Below are 21,118 nucleotides of genomic sequence, written 5' to 3'. Positions count from 1 at the left end.
TAAAACTTTATCTTTTTAAAGAAGTCATATTCTGTTTAAACAGCTTTAGGGTGTGAGATGCGTCTGTTATTTAATTTCTTCTTGTAGTTCTTAAGAGGCTTGCATGTGCGTCAGGAAGAACCTTCCCCAGGGATGAGCACATGTGGAGTTAGGACATTTATTTCCCATCCAGGGAGAAAAGCAAGTTTAAGAGGAGTCTGTATAATTTACCCATGGGCTCTGGAGTTCTGAGACACACAGGAGTCTGGGACGTTCATCCAGGTGTTCCAGAGTTTGAAGGGCTCACAGTTTGCTCTCATCAAGGAGACTTTGATTTGGGAACTGGCGTTGGATAGGGAAGAAGTATCCACCACCTTCTACAACATTTTTTTTCCTCGTTACATACGCCAAGGGTATCCTCTGTGGTGGTGCATCCTCCGTCTTTGCACACCCCTTGCAGACGAATACATTGTTTTTGTCCTGGAATAAGGCCAGTCCTTGCTGCACAGAAAGAGATTTAACAACAACATTAATTCACCATCAAATTATTGGTGATATACATAAAGCAATAAATTAACAGAAAAATGGCTTAGGGATAGAATAAATGGTATTACCTAGATGAAAGAATCACTTAGGCAAAAAAGTGGGTTTTTGGAGGAGGGATGCTAAGAGTGTGGCACTATACACATCCTGGGGAGGGCAGGCTGGTTTCTGGATGCTTTTCGAGAGTTGTCCTTAACAAGGGCAGTACATGTTGAAACGTGTGGGGTGCTTTGTTGTCACCATGACGGGGAAGACGTCCTTGGTGTCAGTGGGTAAGGCTCAGGGCTGTTAAATTTCCCACCTAGTGAATTGTCCTGCCCCTGATGCCAGTAACACCTGCACTAGGAAAGGCTGCTTCAGAGGAAGTGTCCATCCTTCTACCCCCTCACCGGTGCTAACCTCCCCATCCATGTGTACAACATCCTTGCCAGGAGACACCTGTTCTCATCTTTGTGGGAAGTCTATCCATCCTTCAGATTTCACCTTACCTAATTCCCCCATTTCAGGACTGTGCAGGACACAGATTTTCTATGTTGTTCAATGCCCTTATATACAGATACATGGATAGAATTTCTCTCAGAGCTGGAAAGTATTTTTCCTTAAATATACCCATATGTTTTCTAGATTCATTGGGCTGGTGAAAAGCACATAACTGAGTGTGTGTTTCAATACCACTGCCTTGAGTCTTAGCATCCTTCTTCCAGCTTTTGCAGCACAGCCAAGGGTCTTTTTTTCCCCCTGTGGATCATGGTGGATGTTACATAACAGGACACTTCTTTCACAATCATTAATAGAAGTCAGTGAGTTCCTGAACCATCCTTCCTATTAACTCACGTATATCCCGTTTTGCCTTTACTATCCAGTAATATACTAACCCTGACTGGCTGGCTTCTTTGGTTCATAACTTCTACCTTTTAAGTGAGAGTTTGAGCACTTTCTGTGCTCTGAATCTTTTTTTTTTTTGGGGGGGGGGTGCGTTGCAAAATGGATCAAAGACCTAAATGTAAGGCCAGACGCTATAAAACTCTTAGAGGAAGACATAGAGCACTCTGATATAAATCGCAGCAAGATCTTTTTTGACCCACCTCCTAGAGTAATGAGAATAAAAACAAAAATAAACAAATGGGACCTAATTAAGCTTAAAGGCTTTTGCACAGCAGAGGAAACAAAATGAAAAGACAACTCTCAGAATGGGAGATAATATTTGCAAACGAAGCGACTGACAAAGGATTAATCTCCAAAATATACAAACAGCTCATGCAGCTCGATATCAAAAAAACAAACAACCTAATCAAAAAATGGGCAGAAGACCTAGATAATTTCTCCAAAGAAGACACACAGATGGCCAAGAGGCACATGAACAGCTGCTCAACATCACTAATTATTAGAGAAATGCAAATCAAAACTACAATGAGGTGTCACCTCACACAGGTCATCTACAAACAATAAATGCTGGAGAGGGTGTGGAGAAAAGGGAACCCTCTGGCACTGTTGGTGGGAATGTAAATTGATACACCACTATGGAGAACAGTATGGAGATTATTTTAAAAACTGAAAATAAAACTACTGTATGACCCAGCAGTCCCACTATAGAGCATATATCCAGAGAAAACCATAATTTAAAAAGACACATGTACCCCAATGTTCATTGCAGCACTATTTACAATAGCCAGGACATGGAAGCAACCTAAATGCTCATCAACAGACGAATGGATAAAGAAGATGTGGTACAGTTATACAATGGAATATTACTCAACCATCAAAAGGAATGTAATTGGGTCATTTGTAGAGACTGTCATACAGAGTGACGTAAGTCAGAACTAGAAAAAAAACAAATATTGCATATTAACAAATATAGGTGGAATCTGAAAAGAAATGGTATAGATGATCTTGTTTACAAAGCAGAAATAGAGACACAGAAGTAGAGAACAAACGTATGGACACCAAGGGGGAAAGAGAGGTGGCATGAATTGGGAGATGGAGATTGACATATATACACTATTGATACTATGTATAAAATAGACAACTAATGAGAACCTGCTGTATGGCACAGGGAACTCTACTCAGTGCTCTGTGGTGACGTACATGAGAAAGAAACACAAAAAACCGGGGATATGTGTATACGCATAGCTGATTCACTTTGCTGTACAGTATAAACTAACACAATATTGTAAAGCAACTATACTCCGACTAAAAAAAGCACAGTGTTTTGTTGTTGCAAGGATACAATCTGTTCTCGTAATAAAATAATACTGCTATTTGAAAAAAATAAACTAGGCTCTCATCGTCTCACCATCCTGTAGAAAGATACCCTCAGCCAGATCAACCAGTGCCGCCTCCCGTAACTGGACTGTCAGAACCAGTGCGGGTCTGCGTTCTCCCCGTCCTGGAGGATCTAAGCTTGGGCAGCCTGCAGGGCGCACCGCTCGCAGGCCAGCCCTCCCTGGGCTCGGGGTCTCTGTGTGGCAAGAGGATGGTGAGACGGGGAAGTCGGTGAACACCCTGTGGCGCTGCCTCCGCTTTGCCAGTTCTGGAGGCTGAGGCGTCTGTCTTCCAGGCAGAGAGCGGAGGGGGTCACCAGCCCGTGGCAGAAGGCACTGGCTCCGTCCCCTACCCGGTCTACGCAGAGGGCAGGCTCCGTGCCCAGCAGTGCAGCGGTCCCGTTGCCCGCTGTCTGCCTCTCCCCGGTACCCTCACCCATGGGCTTGGTGTAACATTTGGTGAGATTTTCCGGTTTCCTAAGGAAGCTAAAATCAAGGGGTTTTAGTATCGGGCAAGACATAGCGAGAGGCAGAGTCTGCTTCAAGGGGGCATCTGGATGTGAACGTAGAGGCATTCCACGCGGTGCATCTCAGCACGCCACAGGAAGGGCGTGTCCCCCTCCCGTGGGGCTGCAATGTCTTCGCTTCAGAAAACACCTGGGCATTGAGAGTTATTCCCTCCTGAGTAGGATTATAGGATCTCTGTGTAATCCAGCCTCCAGGCGTAACTGAGTTGGGAGAAACCAAGGAGGACTGAGCTGCAGGAAGGAGTTGTCATGACTGGTAGGGCGGGACGCCTGCGAAGGGTTCTGGCGGGATTTGTGGCGCGCCTAACTCTGCTACCAGCCCCAGCAACCTCCTGCTCGTCACTAGTTCTTTCTTTTTTTATTGTGGTACCAACGCTAAACGTGAGATCTCCGCTCTGAGATGTCTACGTGCACCATGTGATGTCAGTACGCAGAGCCACAAGCTGCCCGGCAGGTCTCCAGAATTCCTTCGTCTTGCAAAGTGAAACTTTAAGCCCACGGGAAAAGCAACCCCCCATTGCTCCTTCCCCCCAGCCCCTGGAAACCGCTCTTCTGCTCCGTGTTTCTATGAATGTGACTATTTTTGATGCCCCAGGTAAGTGCAATCATGCAGTCTTTATCTTCTCAGACTGGCTTAGTTCACTTAGCATCACGTCCTCCAGATCCACCTCCAGGTTAGTCTTGAAGTAGAGTCTTCAGAAACTCTGAAGAAAGAATAGTGGAAGTAGTTCAACAAAAGGAACGAGCTGTCAGGCTTGTAGGCTGCCTAGTTCCTGCGGATGGTCCTGCTTTGAGTGTAAACTGAAACCCCTGGGTGTCGGAGATGCTAGTGACCGCCACGTCCCGGGACAAAGTCCCGTCACCATGTCCTCCTTGTTCCTGAAGTGCCCTACAGGTTCAGCATTGACGCCATGCAGCTGTGACTACGGCATAATCCTGTGGGATGCTTGGCATGTTTTCTGGTATAAACTAGTCCTCTCCTCTCGTGGCCTTCTTGCAGTTCCTTGAACACACTGCGGTTTCTTCTGCATCAGGGACATTACACTGGCTTCTTCCTTTGCCAGGAGTGTTGAGGGCTCCTTGCAAGCGGTTCATTAATGAACACTCTTCCAGTTTTCAGCTCAAAAGGCATGCCTCAAGAAACCTTTCCCAGATGTTGCAAATCGACAGTGACCACATGCTTCAGGCACTCAGAACACTCTGTTCCTCTTCATTGTATGAGGGTGAGTCAAAAATGATCCGCACTCCGGTTATATTAAAATTTCTCTGAATGCTACAGCCAGCGTGTGGATCATTTTTGACTCACTCTCGTACTTATTAAAATTTATAATTATAGATGAATTTGTAATCATTTGCCTAAAGTCTGTCTCCCGCACTGTGGGAAGACACTCTTCCTTTCGTTTCCCCTTGTATCTTGGGTATCTCATGCAGCCCACGGAAAGTAACAGGTGCTCAGTACACATTTGTTACCACTGAATGCAGTTAAGTATGCTTTGACCCCACACACATTTCCTGTCTCTTATTCCTCCTGAAACTTCTCAGCTGCAGTCTGTTTTTGACTCTCTGGCCTCTAATCTTGGACTCACAATTGTTATTTGTGGGAGTCCAGTCTTGTTACTACCATATGAAATTCTCTAAATCTTCTTGGAGTCCTGTTTTCCTGTCAGTTATTTCTGGCCTTTGCTCTAGGACAACACTTTTCTTGAGTTCTTTTCCACCCTAAGACTGAACCACTGCCGTATCACTTTTCCCACTATAATGGTGACCTTTGGCTAGATCTTTACTTCCAGGAGAAATATCTCTCCTTAACCTTAAAAAAGAAAAAGGCCCATAACATGGGATGTGACTTTGGATGGAGACAGTCATGTATGTTGAGTCGAGTTTAGCTTAGCTGGTGGAAATCAAATATGAGCCAAAAAAAAAAAAAAAAATCCACCCATCAACCACACAGACGTAATTATCTTGAGGCAAGTGCTTAGAGCAATCTGAGGATTTACCACCATCACCTGACTTTAAGGAACACAGATCAGGAAAATCTAAAGACTAGGGTCAGTCATCCCAATAATAATGCCAGAATGCTCAGCTGACTCGACACAGCTACCACAAAAAGAGAATTTAGAGGTAAGTGAAGTAACATGTTTCAAAGACACTGTAACTTCCCAAAGAGGCAACTTGAAAATCTCCTTAGGTTCCTCAATGTCTAATTAGGAGATTTGGGGGTGAAAAGCCTGACAGAAATTAGGGTTACCACTTTATGGGCACGCCTACCCCCATAGAGCAACGCAAACAATGCTGACCCGGGTTAAAAATACTCGTTTCCAGCTGCAGCTTTGCCACTACCCGTGTGACCGTAGTGAAATCATGTTCTGTATGCGGTCGTGGGTTCTCTTATCTGTAAAATTAAAGAGCTAACCATTAAATTGCCTTCAAATGTTAAGTCCTTAACATCATATAATTCTACATTAGCATCACTACCAGTGTGTCTTCTTCTGACAGAATTGAGGGCCAGGTGAGAATTACGTGAACTTCTTCAAGGGGGGACAGCTGTACATCAGACAGATCCCAAGATGTTCACAGATTAGGCACAGATCAAACAAGTGAATGTCTTTGATTGTATTTGAGAGACTCTTGCAGATGAATCGAGGAAGAGGGCGAGTTGTGTTCAGTGAACACAGATGCTATTTTGAGGGCTGTGAACACCCTGACATTAACAGTGCAGAAAACAGCCTTACCAGTTTTTACAAGAATCTGAATGAACCAGCCTGAAAATGACCATGTTCCCTTTTTTTTTTTTTCTTTAAGTCCACACTAACATTCTAGCTTCTCAGTCATAAGCACCAAAGATGTAACTCAGGTTGCTAAAATAAAGGTTTTGAGTTATGCTTAAAATTTTGCCACTGAAGCGCCATCCCAGATTTCTCTGCTTTTTCCAAACCCCCCTGCTCCCTGTTGGTTTTTAATAACTTGATATCATTCTTTGTTGTTGGGCTCTGTCTTATGCGCCTAACTTCTACCCTTCACAAACATTCCCTTGCCGACAGACTACATCACTTCTACTCACTGACCAAGTCTGACCCAGTACTGCCATTTTCACTCTCCTTTCTTGGAGGTGGGGGCCCTTGTAAAAGCTGCTTGATTTGTATGCTGAGCCTGATGTCACATGTCAGAGCTTCTCCACTTCCACCTCTATTTGAGCTCCCTTTTCTAATCATGGAGCTCTTGGAATTTGTTTTCTGTTGATGGAAATCCTTGTCCCTCTTCACAGTTTTGGCCTCATCAATTCTAGGGAAGATTGATCATTTTGGACTTCTGCATCCCTAAGACTGTGCATTGGGGTCTGAGTTAAGAAGTCCACAGTATAACAGAGCATCAGAGTAGGTCTCCTAAGAAACCTAGCTCTACAGTTGTTCACCGTCTTACCTTTTGGTATTAAAGTCAAAGAGAGGAGGAGAACAGAAAGCGGTAAGTGGAGTCTCATGGTTGAGTGCCCAGTAGAGAAATGAGTAATCAGGAATGGCAGGATACAGGGCCTTTTATTTACTTCTGGGGACTGAGGTTCCTTTTAGTCAGTGAAGCTTAACGAGCAAGAAAATAAAACAGCTTCCGCTGGAATATTTCCAAACCCTGGACTCTCTAAAATTGGTGACAAATTAACCTAACTCCTGGAGCCCAGATGGCTAATCCTTTGCTTTTTCTATGGGCTCTCAAATTTCTCAGAGGTCGGTATCTTTGGCCAGTCTTCTTTTGGAGGGTCATTGAATGTAAAGTCCTTGCTACCAAAGTCCTCTGAGTTGCGAGGGAACTCTTCCACCCTACCCACAAGAGGGATAAAATAATTGCCAAAAAAAAAAAAAAAGCTGTAGTTTTAAGTTATTCCTTGAAAAGAGAGGCTGGTATCACATATATACTAGCATCTGAAAAGGTAAATACACTTAGTTCACATTTAAAACTAAAATTTTCTCATTTGTTATTAATCCTTTGTAAATCTGTCCCATATGACAAGGTTGGTGAGATCAGGAGAGTCAAATAAAGAGCACAGTGTTTCCTCAATAGCCATGTATTGTCTAAAGACTATACGTCAAAAGCTTAAAGAGGGACATCCCTGGCGGTCCAGTACTTTGTGCTTCCAATGCAGCGGGCGTGGGTTTAATTCCTGGTCGGGGAACTAAGATCCCACCTGCACCGCGCAGCTTGAAAGGGAGGGAGAGAGAGAGAAAAGCTTAAAGAGACCACTAACCTCTCCCCTCGCTACCCTACCATATAGAAACAAAGTATAGAAAGCCTCAGAATATGCCTTTGGCTAATAACCAATTGACCTAAAACCAATTTATCTAAAGTTAATTTACCTACTGACCAATGGCTTAATGACATATTTATCTAAATTCACTTATTTTTTCATTTATAAACTTTCATATGTGATATCACCTTTTTGGGGAAAATTTTATATACTTCTATGTCTTCTATCATGGCTACTTTTGATCATTTACATGTTTATTAACTAATGTGTTTATTTTATCTATTTTTAAAAATTGAGATACAGTGGACATGTAACATTGTGTAATTTTAAGGTGTACATGTTGACTTGATACATTTAGGTATGGCCCCATGATTGCCACCACAGTGTTAGTAACACCTCTATTGGGTCACATAATTACCATTTCTCCTATGTGGTGGGAACAATTAAGATCTAGTTTCCTATGACTTTGAAGTTTATAATACAGTGTTGTTGACTATAATCACTGTGTCGTGCATTAGATCTCCAGAACTTACTCAGCTACTGGTTGTCACTTTGCACCCTTAAACATCTCCCCATTTCCCCACCCCAGCCCCTCATAACCACCATTCTGCTCTCTGTTTTTATGAGTCTGGCTTTTTTACATTCCACATAAAAGTAATTTCACGCAATATTTGTCTTCCTCTGTCGGACTCATCTCACTGGCACAATACACTCAAGGTACATCCATGTTGCTGCAGATGGCAGGATCTCAATTTTTTAAATCATGACTAAAAAATATTTCATTATATATGTATTACTTCATTTTAGTATATATATACATTTCCTTTTATATATATGTATACACTGTGCCTTCTTTATCCATTCATCCATTAATGGACAGTTGGGTTGTTGTCATATCTGGGCTATCGTGAGTACTGCTGGAATGAGCACAGGCGTGCAGATAACGCTTCAAGGTGCTGATTTCATTTCCTTTGTATATATACCCCAAAGTGGGATTGCTGGATCATGTGGGAACTCTATTTTTACTTGTTTGAGGACCCTCCACACTGTTTTGCGTAGTGACTGGGCCATTTTACATTCCACCAGCACTGCACAAAGGTTCCGTTTTCTCCACATCCTCGCCAGCACTTGTTATCGCTTGTCTTCATGATGATAGACCCTGGAATAGGTGTGAGGTATATTCATTGTGGTTTTGATTTGCATTTCCTGATGATTAGTGATGTTGGGACTCTTTTCATGTACCTGTTGGTCATTTGCTTGTTTGGAAAGGTTTCTGTTCACTTCTTCTGTTCATTTGTTTAATTGGGTTATTTGGTTGTTGTTACTGAGTTGTATGCGTTCTTTACATATTTATATATATTAACCCTTACCTGATGTATCGTTTGCAAATGTTTTCTCCCATTCTGTAGATTGCCTTTTCGTTTTTATAGATTGTTTCTTTTGCCGTGCAGTTTTTTAGTTTAATGTAGTCCCCATTGTTAATTTTTGCTTTTGGTGCTATGATTTTGGTGTCATATCCAAAAAATCGTTGCGAAGACAAATGTCAAGAAGCTTTTCCCCTGTTTTCGTTTAGGAGTTTTATGGTATCAGGTCCTATGTTTGTCTTTAATTCATTTCAAGTTAAGTTTTTGTGAGTGGTATAAGGTAGTGTTACAGTTTCAGTGTTCTGCATGTGGTTATACAGTTTCCCCAACACCATTTGTTGAAGAGACTGTCATTTCCCCATTGAGTATTCTTGGCTCCTTTGTCGAGAGTTAGTTGACTGTATATGCAGGGATTTATTTTTGGACTCTCTATTCTCTTCCTTTGGTCTCTGTGTCTGTTTTTATGCCACAAGCATTTTATTGTTTTAACTTTTGATGTTATTATAAATAGAATTCTTTTTTATATTTCCTTTTCAGATAATTCTTTGTTAGTGTATAAAAACACCACTGATTTTCGCATGTTGATTTTGTATCCTGCAACTTTACTGAATTCATTGATTAGATCCAACAGTTTTTTGGTGGCATCTTTAGGATTTCCTATATATAACATGTCATCTGAAAATAGAGACAATTTTACTTGTTCCTTTCCAATTCTAAAAGCTTTTAATTTCTTGCCTGATTTCTCTGGCTAGGAATTCCAGTACTATGTTGAATAGGAGTGGTGAAAGTGGGCACCCTTGTCTTGTTCCTGATCTTAGAGGGATAACTTGCAACCTTTCACCACTAAGTGTGATTTTGGCTATGGGTTTGTCATATACGTTCTTCATTATGTTGAGATACTTCCCATCTATACCTAAGGTGTTTCAAGTTTTTATCATGAATGAATGTTAAATTTTGTCAAACGCTTTTTCTGCATTTATTTAGATGATCAGCTGATTTTTTTAATTTGATGTATCACATTTATCGATTTGAATGTTGTTAATCATTTTTGCATCCCAGTGATAAATCCCATATGATCGTGGTGAATGGTCCTTTTAATGTGCTGCTGAATTCAATTCACTAGTATTTTATTGAGAGTTTTGTACCTATCTTTAGGTATATTTGTCTGTAGTTCTCTTCTCTTGTAGTGTCCTTTTCTGGCTTTGGTATCAGGGTAATGCTGACCTCGTAAAACGAGTTTCTACCTCTTCAATTTAGGGGAAGAATTTGAGAAGGATGGGCATTAATTCTTCCTTAAACGTTCGGTAACATTCACCAGTGAAGCCATCTGGTTATGGGTTCTCTTTTTTTGGGAGATTTTTTGATTACTGAATTAATATCCTTACTATTAATTGATCTGTTAAGACCTTCTGTTTCTTCTTGATTCAGTCTTGGTAGGTTATGTATTTCTAAGAATTTATCCGTTTCTTCCAGTTTCTTGGCATAGAGTAACCATAGTAACCACTTATGATTGTTTGTATTTTGGTGTCCTCAGTTGTAATGCTTCCTTTTTCATTTATAATTTTGTTGATATGGACCCTGTCTCATTTTCCCTTGTTTAGTCTAGCTAAAGGTTTGTCAGTTCTGTGTATCTTTTCAAAGAACAAACTCTCAGTTGTGTTAATCATTTCTGTTGCGTTCCTGTTCTCTATTTCATTTATTTCTTTTCTGAGTTACCTTTTCCTTGAAATATCTTTGTCTATTCTTCACTACAAAGCCGTGTATCTTTAAAGCTAAAGTGAGTCTCTTATAGGCAGCATATCATTGGATCTTTTTTTAAAAATTCATTCAGCCATTCTATGTCTTTTGATTAGAGAATTTATTTACATTAAAAGCAATTATTGATAGGTAAAGACTTACTGTTGCTTTTGACTGTTTTGTAGACCCATTGTTCCTTGCTTCTTATCTTGCTGTCTTTGATGATTTGGTGTCTTTTGATATCAGTATGCTTTGACATCTTTATCATGTTCTTTTGTGTAATTATGTTGTGTAATTACTACTATAGCTTTTTCCACTGTGGTTACCAAAAGACTAGGTTAAAAATATTAAAGGTCTGACACGCAATTTTAAACTGATACAATTTATCTTCAGTAGCATTCCTAAACATTACAATTTTATTTCTCCCTTATCGCTTTTTGGGTTATTGATGTTGCAATTTACATTTTTTATATTGTGTAATCAATAACATTATTATAGTTATAGTTGTTTTTAATGTTTGTCTTAACTTTTAAACCAGCATTGCAAGTGAATTCCACACATTACTGTATTATAGAATCTAACTTTGTTTATTTACCATTACCAGGGAGTTTTATGCCACATTCCAGTGTTTTTATGCTGCAAATTAACATTCCTTTTCCTTCTGCAAAGTACTCCCTTCAACATTTCTTGTAAGGCAGGTCTGCTGGTGATGAACTCCTTCAGTTTTTTGTTTGTTTGTTTATTTGTTTGCTTGGGAGGGGAAGGTTTTATCTCTTCTTCATGTCTGAAGGACAATCCTGCCAGGTATAGAATTCTTGTCTGACAGTTTTTTCCTTTCAATATTTTAAATATATCATTTCATCCTCTCCTGGTCTGAAAAGTTTCTGCTGAGAATTCTGTCCTTCTGCTGAGGGCCTCCTGGGAAGTGGCCACAGTGCTGGGGAAGCTACACGTCCACATCAGGCTCTCTTTTTCCCACTGGAGAATCATAGGTCCACGGGGGCTCTCTTGGTCTGGTGCTGTGCCAGCCTCAGGGAGGAGTGGTGAGGTTAGAGTGTAGCAATTCCTTTACCCGTCTAATGCTGTCCTTCTCGGTATTTGCGGTCCAGAGAATTTCTTCACACTCACCACCTGTTCTAGGATTTTCACAGTGGTGTGTAATCTATGGGTGTTTGCTAGTTGGTCCTCTTGTGAGGGAGACTGAAGTCAGGAACAACTTATGTAACCATCTCGATAACCAAAAATAGGATATTGATGTCAGAAGGCAGGACCTACTGTCTAATGGAAAAATTACGTTCAGGACCACAGGCTGCCCCTCCAATCACTTTGCATCCCAGAGTGCAAAGGTCTGGGGGTTAGAATGATTTCAAAAGAGGGGCCACCTGCTGCCCGGTGCCACCTCACATTACGGACTCTCTCCCGGCACCTGTGCTCCTCAGCAGCCCCAGGTACAGCTCCGGCAGTCCTTTATGTGGGTGCATGGCTGCCTCTGCCTAGCTTTCGGAAGATGCCCTGAAGAGCCCTGGGTCCCAGGCAGAGAACTGCGGCTGAGGCATGGTCACCAACAACAGTCCCCCTGTCGGGCAAAGCCTAGTAGAACCATGGGAGCAGGTTACCCCCAAACCACAGGCCAGTAGAGCCCCTGGCGTGCAATTATAGCACAGGAACTGACTGTGTATCACCTCAGTCCAGGAAACTGTGGCGGGGTGGGGCTGTTTGGAGCCTTGGGGGCTCCAGGCTTGCCCAACTGTGTCTGGGATGTGAGACTTTCACCCTGGACTGGACTCCAGACTCTCATTTGGAGAGTCTTTTCATCGATGTGTAGTTGTTAAGTTTTAGCCTTTGTATGAAAAGAGGGGGTCTGGGACCTGCTGTTCTGCAAGTTCGCTTCCTGGGATATTTACAGCCATCCTCTCTATTCAGATATTCCTATTCTCGTATTTAAAGTCTGAACAAAAGAATTGGAAGCATGAAACACACACACACACACACACACACACACACACACACACACACACACAATCTCTCCCATGGACGTTAGTCAACATTGAATTATGAAAGCAAGAGTGGCATGTTCTACTATCAGAAGGATTTAGACAGGATGTCAAGGACTGGTGTAAGTTAAGTATCAGAAAGATATTGTGATTAAAAAGGCTTAAAAAACGCCAGAGACAAGACTTTATTATTGTACATGACCAACTTAAAGATGTTTGTACAGAGACAGACACAAGTAAGGAGATTATTCTATATTTGGCAGGAGAAAAAAAGAGGAAAACTATGAAGAATAGATCAGTGTTTCCAGAGTTTCTTGGAACCCCCCGCGAGGTTACTTCTAGGGAGTCCACTCACCCTGTTTTGATGGTACTTGTGATGTAGCCAAAGCCTGTTGTTCTTTCAAGGTTTTTAAAATCTTACCTACATATCTGTAAGGGTTTTACCTTTCTCTTATAATACACCCCCCCCCCAACCCTAGAACTCTGGTTGCATCTCATTAGGATAACAGTCTTTCAGGTTTTTCCCTTAGTTATTTAAGACATCATGGTTCCATTGTAAATCAGGAAAACAAGAGGACTTGCCAGCAAATTCCAAATTATGGGGAATAGGAGCCATTCTATTTTAAATGAACTAAGCCAGCTGAAGGGTCTCTTCTCAACTTTTAGACTCAAGAGCACTCACAGGCCGTTAGCCTACGCTGAGGAGCAAGCACTGTGCACGCAGTTTTGTGGAGTCCAGATTTAGGTCAGTAACATGGGGCCAGGTGGACTGGGTAGAGGGTCCCAGTTTATCACCTGTATCCGTAAAGGACATAGTCTTTGTAAACTAGATGCAACTCAGGTGTCGTGCTCATCCATGTTCTGCCCCGATAGCGGAGAGGAGGGAGGGAGGAAGAAATGAAAGCAAGCTGTCAAGCTCTCTCACCACTTACACACTTAGTTCCCAACCTGCAGGGTACCTCCACTGTTTTAAGGTCCATTTTGCCTTAAATCGAGTAAAGACTATACCAAATTAGTATGGGAAATATCCATACTCTGACAGTTAAAAAAAATAAAGACTTCATAAATGCTTAATTATACGAAGAGAGAAGGGGAGTCTTCACTACCAAACCACATTTCCTTAATGATCGAAGCTTTATATATGACTGAAAACTAAGACTCCTTCTAAGAACTCCTTTGAGGTATGTGGTTGAGCTCAAGTCCTAAGGACCTTCAGGAAAGGAAGGTGAGACCCGTGACACTAGGGAGGAAGATGAAGTTGCAGTCAGAAGCTGTGAAGCATCAAAAATCTATTTCAAAGGGGAATTGACAGCATACTCTTCAAAGAGGTTCCTGTGTTTTCTACAGTAAAATGTGTAGGTTCTATAAAAGCGAATTATTTGTGTAGTGGAGTATGATATTGAGAATCTCTAAATGATCACAGTGTTTCCTCTTAGCAGTGGAGCATGAAAATCTTTTGTTCTTGTTGTTAATTGAGGTTTTATTTGCTAGGGTACTTCTTTCTGTTGGTGTTCAGCCTTTCATTCTCTGCTCTTTGTTTTCAAGTCTTTCCAGTTACCTGCCCTGCCGTTACCTGCATACAATCCTTCTGTAGTATCCCAAATTACCTCCTCTTGCCTCATTCCAATTTTCTCCCCCTTGCCTACTGACATCTCCTCTCCTCCCTGGTATTTTCTAGATTTCCTCTGTATCTGGCCCTTGCATTTCCTTTTTACCCTCTGTGTGTCTATTTAATTATGTTGTGTATAACTAACTATATCTTCATCTTTGCAACTTGGTTAATTTTTTGATCTTTCTGTGACAGTTTTTTTAATTTGTTAAATAACGGGCTTTCTTTTAAAGAGATTATTTGGATCTGAAAATGTCACAAAGAAGTTGTATCTGGGTGGATCTGAAATCAACATGTATTCATTTATTTTTATTGACAAGGAATAATACAAGTTGATAATAAAGCTGGCAGTGTTTAATACGTATATTCTAAACTTTTTAGATACAAAGACATTTCCTGTGGATGCTTTTCCAAGTTTCATTTCAATTTATGCTTAATGGGTTCTTGATAATCTGAATAGATAACGGGCGTTGGAATTGGCAAAAGAATCCACCAAGGGCGACAGCATTTCCACCTTCTTCGGCAGGCACCAATTATATCCTCCGTTATCTTGCAGGTGTCTCTTCTGCAAACGCCAGACAGATTTATACAGTGGTTTTCAGCAGAAGCCAAACCACTTCTTACTGCAGAGGAAGAGTCAGTAAGATCATCAGTCCATGAGTGGAATGCAAATCTATAAACTTACGTGTAATAATAGAGGAGTTCTGGGATGAGCATTTCTGCGTGGAGAAGAGAAACTGGACAAAGGCCCCATTTAATTGCTCGACCACATTCGCTGACTCCTTTTTACCTAATAGCCAAAATATGAACAAACCCCTCCCTCCTTTTCTTATATGTTTTTGGCATTGTTAATTTAGGCTTCAACAATAACTTTGGTAAACGTCAAAGTGCAACAATGAGGGGATGGACAAAATACATGTCCTAAATACACCGATGTCTTTATTATTTTCCTCCTTTATAGGGATCTTCAACCAATATTTGCCAAGTGTCTTCTATTCACCAGGCATTTTTCTTTGTATGAGCAATAGAACAGTGAAAGCGGCAGACGTGTTTCTTATTCTCACAGCACTCATTTTCAGTGAGGAAAATCTGACCGTACAAACACAGAATGATGTGATAATTTCAGAAAGTGGTAAGTGGTTAGAACAAAATAATACAGTAACGGGCCAGATATAGTCTGGAGGATGGAGTTGATAAAATAGACCAAGAAAGGCTTCCTGAGGATATAGCATTTGAACTGAGACTTGAATAATGAGAATGAAACAGACAAGCAGATATCTGCATGAGGGTGTGATAGGCATGTAGAATAGCAGAAGCAAGGTCCTGTCCTTAGTTTATTGGAAGAACAGAAAGACCTGTGTGGATGGAGCATATTGGGGGAAAAAATAAGTCCGATGAGAAATGAGGTGACCTTGGTTAAACAGGATCAAGGTCGTTTCTGGCTTGTAGGTCACATGAAGCTTGCAGATTCATGTAGCTATCATTGCAGGTTCCTTCTGTCAGCTTCTATATGCTAATCCTTCTTTTAAAATGTTGGGCGTTTTCACCTCCTCTTCCCTCCTATCCATTTAGATAAGTCAATATTTTTAGATTAAAAAAATGTAGTAATGATGTTCCTGTTTACTATGACAGAATGACATCGACAGTATACCCACTCGATTGAGTAACTTACATATGTATTTGAAGGGGAGAATGGAAACAAAAATCAACATTGACACCTGATAAACATTATTTTTTAAATAGGAAGAGAAAAGTATTGCCTTAACCAAGTTAAAGTTTGTCTGAACACAAAAATCCACGCAGTGTTTCATGGTAAAATACTAGCCTCAATTCCATGAAAATCAGAAAGAAGAGAAGAATGTCAACAGTCAGTACTACATGAAGATAGTTCTGAAACTTTGGAACCATGCCATAAGTCGTAAGAAGGAAAGTCATTGATGACTTGAGCCTACTGTTTTTTCTCTCCTTCTGTATCTCCCCAGATGCCTTTGGAATGACGTTATGTAGTATTTTGACAGAATCTATAGGGGTGCCAGAAATCACAGGGTACCATCAACACATCAGAAACTGAGAAATAACTGAACAATACAAACCAGACGTGATCAGGTTGAAAGAAAGATTTAAACTTTGGCCAAGATTACAGATTCGATGCTCTCAAGTGATTGCTGTTATAGAAAAAATAGACCCTAGAGAATATCTTTGAAATATTCCTGTTCTTGAAAATGGTAGGGCAATTGCCTAGAATACTCCCTTCTTCAGGGAAAAAAGTCCGTGATCGGAAGCTTGAGCTGTGGGCCCTCTGTATTGGTCCCCTTGGTGGGTGTAGGGTTTCCTGGAAGGTCAATGCTATTATCACTAGTCCTAATGGGGGGACTGACTCTTAAGTTTGCCACATTGCCAATTGGTTAAGGCTGGAACCCAGGAACTGAAATAAAGAAGGGAAGAGGTTTCACAGTGGTAGCTTTGGATGGTAGCAGAAACACTCTCAACTGAGACCATAAGAAAATGGAAGAAAGAATATAAGGAATGAATTCATTATGAAAGAAGATCAGGAAGGCAAGACACCATGCGTACAAGTTAATGGAATAAATAGCATACAGGACCCTCAAGGACTAAAGGTATTGGAATCGCCCATGTAAACAAATAATTACGTTCTTGCCCTGACAAAGAGAGCAAGCTGGGTAATTTAGAGATCACAGTTTTTAAGAGTCCCTCAGAGATCTGGGTTCGCAAAGAAAGCTAGTTAACTAAAATCCAAAGTCATAAGGACCTACTGAAAGGGAGAGGGAGTGACATCACAAAGATGGCGATATAGGTCTTTTGGGCACTTCTAGAAGGTCTTACATTTATTCTTAGAACATGCTAGCTTCCGTTTCCAGGCTATCTTCAACTTCTTCTGGGGTTTTACAGACTCTTCTCTTTAAAGGACTGGAAAATGACAAAATGAGTCACAGTTTTTGTTATCCTCATGTGAAATAACACAAATGAAAACAAACAAACAAAAAAAGAGCTATTTGCATTCTTGCTACAAGTTACTTATTCAGCATATAAACATTTGACCAGATACCGTGTCACTGGATCAGAGATGGAAGTCATTGCCTGCTAGTGTGAACCACCTTTTCTTCCAGATATGGATTCATTATCTCGCCGATAAACTTGACCTTCAAAATAATGACTTGGGGTCACTGTGGCACACTGTCTCACATAGGGGACTGGTGATTGCAGGCAGTGAAAATGGTAAATGGCGTAAAGTTTCTGTGGAGATATATATATGTATGTCTCCCCATTTCCTGTACCCCTCAGTTCTCGGTCACCATCATTCTACTCAATATTTCTATGAGTTTAACTTTGTTAGAGTCCACATGTAAGTGAAATCATGCAGCCTTTACCTTTCTCTCTCTGACTTATTTCACTTAGCATAATGTCTCCATGTTCATGCATGTTGTTGGCAATATATACGTATATCAAATCATGTTGTACACCCTAAATACATACAAATTTTATTTGTCAATCATACTTCAATAAAGCTGAAAAAACCTGTTTAAAAGAAAAAAAAAAAACCTTATTGTAGTTACAACATCACAGTGTTGAAAGTGGACCTCATTTTTTTCCTGTCCAAATCTCTAAAACAAAGAAACACAAAACCAAACATTCTCATCGCCGTGTTTCCTTTCTCAGTGAATATGCTCCTTTCCTTTGTTCGGGAACCCAGTGCATCCATTTATTCATTAAATATAGTCAGTGATAGCTCTTCTGCATTCCTTTCACGTGTCACCTTCTCTTAACCCAGAGTTACTGTCCAGTTGTTCTATCTCACAGGTCAGTGCCAGTGATCATGCCCTTTCAGGCTGCCCCTTCCTGTCCGTTGTCTTCGTTGCCTTAAGAGACGTGTCTAAACTCAGACAAGTTTGTCCATTCCATTATGAGAACCAGCCAGTGCGTGTAGCGCCTCCTGCCTTAACAGGTGCCGTCAAGGCCCTCGATGGGCCGCCTCTGAGTCTCCTCACCAGACCACAGGCGTGAGCACGTCAGCTGACATCGCTGTGCTGAACTTGTAATCTGCCATCATTAAGGTACCATGCTCATCACGTCTCGGCATCTTCACTCATGTGGTCTCATCTATCTGAAGTCCCCTCCACTGTCCTCTCCAGTCCTCAGATTCACTTTGCAAATCATTTTTGACTTAAAAACATATATAATCATGATTTCTTTTATAAAGCCAGTGTTATATTTGTGGGGTTTTGTGTATACTTTGACTAATCTCACAAAAAGAATTTGTTCTCTTTCTCTGTAACCCTGTGTTTCCAAATACTCATGATTTAACTTTTCAGTTATTTTGACATAATCATTTTTCCTATGTTTGTCTCTCTCCATAAAACTTCAAAAGCCTTGTGAGTAGTTATATGGCTTAATTGTGTTTTAGACCCAAAACTCAGAAAAGTGCCTGGAAGATAGTATATTCGGATGTAAGATGACTGATGAATAACTTTATTGAAAACTGAATAAACAAGTATTTTCAAATGACCATTTCGAAAAGTCAAAAGAGGTAAAACTACACATTGGCAACCTCTTCCACGGAGGACTCAGGAGAGATCAAAGTAAAAGACGAAGACATAATACCAAAGAAAAGGAACAGGTGGGCCCTGAGCTGGAACCACCAGAGCAGAAAGAGCAAGAAGGTAGCCTCTGGACCTCTCGAGTCTCAGCACTTCTCCCTGCCAGCTGGCATGTGGACTGAGTACCCCGCTTAGGTCTAACTTGTCAATGACTGACTCCATCAAAAGGAAATGAATCCACGCCACTCAAATCAGTCTATCCTTAGAGCGTCAGTAAATCGAGCGGAGGATAGAAAGTAGCAACATGTGAACACAAAAGGTTAACATTGGAAGCACCATTAAAGCAGGAAATTTTTCTCTATTTTAGTCATAGTCTTAGTCTTCGTTGATATCATGCTACCCAATATGAAATTTGGAACAGAGCCTGACAGTTAGTATATTCTAAACAGAGTCTGCTTTAATGAAAAAAGAAAATATTTGCAAGTGTAGGTATCAAGGTCGTTTTGTCCAGTATGTGTCTTCTCAATATGTTTGCTCCACGGATACCAACTCGTCTTACATGACCTGCACACTGTTTAAACTCTTTCTACGTAATTGACTATCAGCCTCCTCAACTCTGGCGTGTTACTTTCAGATGCCAGTGTAAATACTTGAATTATAGAATGTGAAGTACTTCTGTGGACCTCAGTCATCTTGCCTAAAAGTGATGAGTTTGAACCTGATAACTTTTAATTGACAGTCCTAGCCCTAAGGGTTTATGATCATAGAGTATCACATTTTGTGTTGCTGTCTCCATGGCCCAGCCAATCATTTTCTTCCTACGTAACTTACACGTTAGTATTCCACCGTGTGTTTTCCTCCTAATTGCCTCCTTTCGCAGGACCAAATTTATGTTGGGGCACCTATTCCGTGTGACTGCTGTTTGACATAAGCATCCCTTCCTAGAATGTGGACCAGCACTTGATCTTCTCAGTAACCCCTCCCTGGGGACGTCATTCCCTCTCTGAGACTCTGTTCTGGGTCTGTGCCATTTACATAGAAGGGGGGCCAGTGGCCAGTTTAGATGAGACCATTCCCATTTATGCCTTAGTTCTGATAGAGTTAAAAGACTGATCTTTCACTTTCCAAAAGTGTCTAGTTTGGATTTTAAAAAAAATGCTCACCCTGCTTTTACAGTGACGGATGTACCTCTCCCTTAGCCAGAGCAGTGCTCATCATGCTGGTTTCTCAACTCCTTCAGGAGACAAACACCTACGGGACAGAGTTCCCCAGGAAACACCCTCAGCACCAACTCCTGTTGATGGTACTCTGTCCATCTCTATAGATAGATGCTGATGGAATCCAATCCTTACCTGCCTACAGACACATTTCTGTGCCCCACCTAGGCATCCCAAGATACAGAGGAAGGATAAAGTGGAACGTGACCTCATCAGGCAATTTGGCTAACGGCAAAGGAATGGTGTCTTTCCTATCGTCCCCCAGTATAATCCTAGGGAAGCTGTTGACACTAGGTTTACGCATCTGGAAGACTGATTCCAGGGTCTTGTCTGACCTGCCCAGAGCCTTCAAAACTGCAGCCCCAGGTAATCAGCCACCGCCTTACCTGGGGATAAGAGAGTCAAAAAGAGGAGCACGGAGAGAAGCACACGGAGCCTCATGGATGAATGGCAGGTGCAGGGAGGAGGCGTGAGCATGGCTGGAGCCTGCGGTCGCTGCACCTGGCAGGGCCACGGCCTTTTATGGCGCTCCCTGGGCCTGTGGTTTGTTCATGGTTAGTGGAGCCTAACAAAAAGAGAATCACTCGGTCTTCCACAGGAAATCTCCGGGGACAAAAGGACACAATGTGGTGGTAGCTCAGTGGACGAGAAAGCAGAAGTCGTGCCACGCGGTCCCCACGGATGCGGGACATCCGCGTTGCCTGCTGTGTTCCCTCACCGGAAGCCCCATGTGGCAGGGGATTGATGCCTTTGGCAATTAGCCAGTGAAGACGTGAAGCCTGTGAGCAACTGGCTGAGTGAGCTTGGAAACCCACTCCTCCCATCCCCCCTCAGCCCAGCCTTCAGATGAGCCTCCAGTCAGGGCCACAAACTTGACAGCAACCTCTCAGAGCTCTTGAGCCAGGGGCACTGATCTGTCTCACCACATAAATTGTTACGCTAGTAGATGTTTACTGTTTTAGGCTACTAACTCTTGGTAACATGTTATACAGCAACAGATAGCTAATAATACAAGTATACATCTGTTCTCTAGCAAAAACGCTTTAATAGCCAGCGAGTTCGGGTGGGAGGGTGGTGAAGGTGTTACAATTACA

General features: G+C 41.5%; 2 protein-coding genes across 2 annotated transcripts; both read right to left on the bottom strand.

Annotated features, from left to right (window-relative positions):
• Positions 1-298: 298 nt before the first annotated feature.
• Positions 299-6,788, bottom strand: LOC130829787 (beta-defensin 130B-like). The gene is made up of 2 exons (XM_057696340.1): positions 6,731-6,788; positions 299-480 (listed from the first exon to the last, which is right to left on the bottom strand). The coding sequence occupies exons 1-2, from the start codon at positions 6,786-6,788 to the stop codon at positions 299-301; spliced, it is 240 nt and encodes a 79-aa protein (XP_057552323.1).
• A 7,880-nt stretch (positions 6,789-14,668) lies between these two features.
• Positions 14,669-20,501, bottom strand: LOC130829734 (beta-defensin 109-like). The gene is made up of 2 exons (XM_057696156.1): positions 20,411-20,501; positions 14,669-14,874 (listed from the first exon to the last, which is right to left on the bottom strand). The coding sequence occupies exons 1-2, from the start codon at positions 20,499-20,501 to the stop codon at positions 14,669-14,671; spliced, it is 297 nt and encodes a 98-aa protein (XP_057552139.1).
• Between the last annotated feature and the right edge of the window lie 617 nt (positions 20,502-21,118).

The sequence above is a fragment of the Hippopotamus amphibius genome, chromosome 10, assembly GCF_030028045.1.
Source record: "Hippopotamus amphibius kiboko isolate mHipAmp2 chromosome 10, mHipAmp2.hap2, whole genome shotgun sequence".
Lineage (NCBI taxonomy): Eukaryota > Metazoa > Chordata > Mammalia > Artiodactyla > Hippopotamidae > Hippopotamus > Hippopotamus amphibius.
This window is presented reverse-complemented; position numbering and strand designations above follow the sequence as displayed.